This window comes from Microchirus variegatus (genome assembly GCF_963457635.1).
Source record: "Microchirus variegatus genome assembly, chromosome: 17".
Classification (NCBI taxonomy): domain Eukaryota; kingdom Metazoa; phylum Chordata; class Actinopteri; order Pleuronectiformes; family Soleidae; genus Microchirus; species Microchirus variegatus.
In genome coordinates this window covers 13,343,241-13,347,913 of record NC_139818.1, presented here as the reverse complement: position 1 = coordinate 13,347,913, position 4,673 = coordinate 13,343,241, and the positions used below count along the sequence as shown (strand labels likewise).

General features: G+C 37.6%; 1 protein-coding gene across 1 annotated transcript; it reads left to right on the top strand.

The window, feature by feature from the left end:
- Positions 1-299: 299 nt before the first annotated feature.
- Positions 300-1,732, top strand: clrn3 (clarin 3; the record flags this gene model as incomplete). The annotated part of the gene is made up of 3 exons (XM_083903667.1): positions 300-528; positions 1,125-1,310; positions 1,455-1,732. The coding sequence occupies 3 exons, from the start codon at positions 300-302 to the stop codon at positions 1,730-1,732; spliced, it is 693 nt and encodes a 230-aa protein (XP_083759793.1).
- Positions 1,733-4,673: the final 2,941 nt, after the last annotated feature.

The following is a 4,673-nucleotide window of genomic DNA, read 5'->3' as shown; positions in this document are numbered from 1 at the left end:
TGTATCTCAAACATCCTGATATTGATGATATTATTCATCCATTGAAATTGTCTCATTCACAATCCACCGTTCGAGAAAAAAAAAGTCATCCCACCTGATGGCGGGAACTGTCTGGTGTCTGTGCCATGACAACTAGACTTGCCTTTTCCATAAAACCAAAGGTCATCGTCAAGAGATTTTATGGCCATCAGTCCACATTTCAGTCCAACCAGGAAGTTAACTCGTCTATTTTCGAGGCTTCACCTGAGCTTGCGAGACACTGGGATTCAGATTTTCGCTGGAACATATATATAAGGACAATGCCGTCCACTTCAAAGACACTGTTTTTTCTGTCCAGTGCTTTGGCTACTGCCATATCTGTTGGTATGATGGGGTTCAGCATGTCAACAGTGTGGGCTGAGACGTCCATGGAGTGTTCAAGAGGGGATGATCTCTTCAATGGCACTGGTATCCTCACTTTCCTGCTTTTTGCTGGGATTTTTGACAGAGTCTTCTGTCCTGGGTTTGAAGAGCCAGATCATTTTGAAGGTAGGATTAGTGATGGTATAATACATCCATCACTGTCATCACTGTAAAATTATTTGAAATAATCCAAACAGCAGCATTAAGCATGTCTTCCTGTTATTCTTTCATTTTTTTGGTGGCTTGATCTTAAACCAGTGCTGCACATTAGGCTTTACCGAATAACACCTTGCTATATCTACTCATACAGTCAAGTCCGGTTCATATTGTTATGATTACTAGTTAAGTGCTCGTAGGATGTGCACACCGCAAATCAAATCAGCCTTGTAAAGAGATTCCAGCATGGCTGACAGTCACAAAACAGCTAGCTAGGCTAAGGCTAATTGTAGCCACGCTAACTTACTTTTGGAAACAGGTTTGCAAAGTTAGCCGCAAAATAGCATGCTAATGCTAAATAACTATGTTAAAATTACTCCAAAATACGTGAAAATCAAGGATGCACACCATAGGGCCATGCTCAACCTATATCCAAAGTCTTAGGGCGATCTGACTAACGGTCAGCGAGATATGCCCGTCACAGACAGACAGACACACAGATCTAGATATATAGATGGTATCATTCGTATAATCTATAGTATGAACCCTGTGCTCTGTTTGTGTAGTGATTCCTGAGCTGACAAAAGTTGGAGTTACCCCAGTCGTCCTGCACGCTTTGGTCATATTCCTGTTGGTCCTGTGTCTGCTGTTCTCTGCCATCAGCATCCTCATCAGTACCTACAACAGTGTCAGTAACCCCTACGAGACCTACATGGGTCCTATTGGTGTTTATGTCTGCAGCTCAATCAGCGGTAAGTGACACAAATGTTATAGCACAAGCCATAACAGTTAAGAAAATGCAAGAAATTAACACTATTTTGCATTTGTACTGATCTGAGTTAGCTGTAAAAATGCACTTTCATGTGTGACAGTACTAATAACTTTATTTTCTACAGTGTGCCTCTCAGTTATAGTCCTGATCTTATTTGTGGTGAATATCAAACTGACCATCATACCGGACGTTTTGGTGGAGAACCTTGCGGAAGGTCAAACTGTTGACGTGAGGAATACATCTTCTAAGATGCTGGTGGGATACTACCTGATCATCCCATACATTGTGCTCTCTCTCACTGCCATTGGTGTGATATACATGTATGAACACGCAGCCTATAGACACAGGAGAGAACAGGAGAGACCAACAGAAGATGCACCCAAGGAGATAATGATGTATTAACAACAAAAGAGTCTGTTCAAATTGTTCACCAGGACATTCTGGAGTCACCTAATGTCATGGAAAAAAACAAAGATTGTGTATATAGAGTAGAACTAGATTTGTAGACTGATTAGAGGTTTGACCAAATATCCACACTATTAAAAATTTGAATTCCTACCATGTATATAACTTAATTTTCCACTCTACTATTATAAAAATCTATTTATTTTATTTGCATTTGTAAAACTACTCTGATACCACTTTATGTGAGCAGGTGAGCAGCAATAATGTTGTCAGCCGTAGGGCCGAGCAATATTTCGATCTACGTATCGAGAAAAGGCATGGACTTACATTTTGAATATTGTTATATCTCGATATGGTAACCCCCCCCCCCCCACCCCCCGGTATTATCTGAAGTGAAAGGTCATTTTAAGCATGTAATACAGATTATAAACAGTAGATATTTTTTATTTTAGAGTGTATTTACAGTGTATGGTCACTCTCCTTTGAGGAAAACTTTGTCCATAAAGACAACCTGTTTTGTAGCTTTCTATGCCTAGCACACAGTCTTACATAAATATTGATTTGATTTTTTGTGATATATAACGCTATCCATTGACATAAAAAGGAGTATATCATGAGGAGATTTATTTGCCGTATCACAGCCTGAGTCACCAGTTTGGGAATAACCTGGGCTCTGCTAGACTGACAGGAGAAGGAGGAGGTGGAAAGTAGCTCCTTTTAAAACAAGCCACTACATATTAAGTATTATTAATTTGAATCATATTTAAGTCTCTGTATCTGTTCCTATATTTTTTTTGCTCAACTAAAATGCGGTGTTCCACTACGAGGCAATCTCTAAGTTGTTTAACATATCTCAATGTAAATATCTGTAAATAAAAGCTGAAATACTGATCTTACTGTATATGTATACGTCTTTAAAGTTTCATGATTTTAACTGACTTGTCTTTGTCTTTTGTTTTTAATTTTTGTGCTTTTAATGTAAAGCTACTTTGAGTTCATGAAAAGTGCTATATAAATAAAATTATTATATTAGTCTTTTGATGTCAAACCCAAATGTTTTTATTAATTCATATGTTTTGCATTGGCAAGTACTCAAATTTAAGGACGTGTACTTTTTTATAATTAAATAGGTGAATGTGAATGAATACTGTAAGTGAGATTAATTACTGTATATAATGGATTCACACGTTATCTGCGCTCTGTCATGTTTCAGATTTGATGTTTATAGGAGATAAATCATTCCAATTTAAAAGATATCAAGAGACAAGAGAAATGGAGTAGCAACGGGAATCATTGTTGTTTGCTGCCCTCTATCACTGGGTTTGTGTAAATGTGAAGTGAACACTTCTTCCCAAAAACTAAGATAAAAGAGAGAAGGGTTTGCTTTTTAAGTTTAAATTTAAATTAGAAAAATAAACTAAATAAATAGTCCTGTTATATTTATGTATGCTAATAATATATATACAATATTGTATTCTCATCCATATTTCCCCAGCCTTCAAATTAAACTAAAAATGGCTTTTCACAACACTTGGTATCGATTACAAATAGGATGATATTTAAAACAAAAACATATAGGGCACTATGAAATGATATTTAATTATATTAATGTAGGTGTTGTTGCTTTTATTTTTTTCCACTGCTTTTTCATTTATTTTAATGAAGTAATGCTTTGGAATGTCCATATACAATTCTTATTACTGTTTCAATGTTTTAACATTACTTCTAGGTGACTATTTAACCATTTAAGCAGCATTCTCAGCTAATTTTGCTCTATGTGTCTAGATATTTGTGTATGCACCTTTTTTCTTACATGCTGCCCTTATTAAATCCTTTTTACTGCTATTATTATTACAATATATTAATTTTACCTTTAATAATCTGGCATAGTTGTGGACAGCAAAGAAAGAATTTCATTGCACAGAGAAACATGTTTTCTTACCGTACACAGGACAAAAAACACTTTTGAATTGGAATAGTTTTAGCTAGTCAACCTTTTAAGTCATGCACGTCTTATGTATTGATCAGATATTAAGATCTGACTCATTGACTGCCTCTTTGGCGATAGCAGATCTCTAAGCAGACATAAACATCTTTACTCACCCTCATCAGTCCTTGGCACATGATAGAAACAGTGCTTAAATGGAGCCCTTTAAACTTCAGTGATACGTTTTAATTGTATCCACTTCAGTGAGGGATAATCCCGGGAAAGCCCTGATGAGAGAGAAAGATTTATCACAGATCAGTTTAATCCTATCAGGATTTCAAAAAAAAAACATGCAATGAAGACAAATACAGTGATCGAAACAAAGCTTTTGTGATCCTGTGGAAAGTCGGCCTCTATTGTCTCGTGGATCTTCAGACGCTCTCACAGTTGTGATTCACATGACTGTGTTGACATGAGAGCAGGGGCGAGGTGTCCTGTTACCGCTTCCCGTGTCCCATCACTCAAGGCTTAAAGTCTGTTTGGACATGCCCTTTCCAGCACCTCTCAGCCCCGAAACGCCTTCTAGTTGCCTTCAAAAGAACCACTCTTCCTTCAAGTCTCACACTTCAAGGGACCTGTGGAAGGATGCAGCAATCAGCTTTGCGGCCGTCAGTGTGAATATGTATTAAATTTCTGAGAATACACTCTTTCTACAATGAATCAAAAGCATTTCGGGCCTGTCAGAAATGCTATTAGTGGAGAGGGGGAAAATTCCACATGCCTTCTGAGGTGCAAAACCTTCAAGTGGAGTCAGTCTAACAGGATTTATTCATTCGTGCATCAAATTATGAGAGGTAATGAAAGTTGGAAAGTCTGACAAAACTCTACAGAAAACATGATGATTCAGCCTGATGTAACCCTGAAAACTGTGACCAGGCTGCTTTATAAGCCGGTCGTGTTCTCCAGAGGAGGTCGTGTCAAAGCCTGCGTCAGCGTAAAAACCTCCTCCTG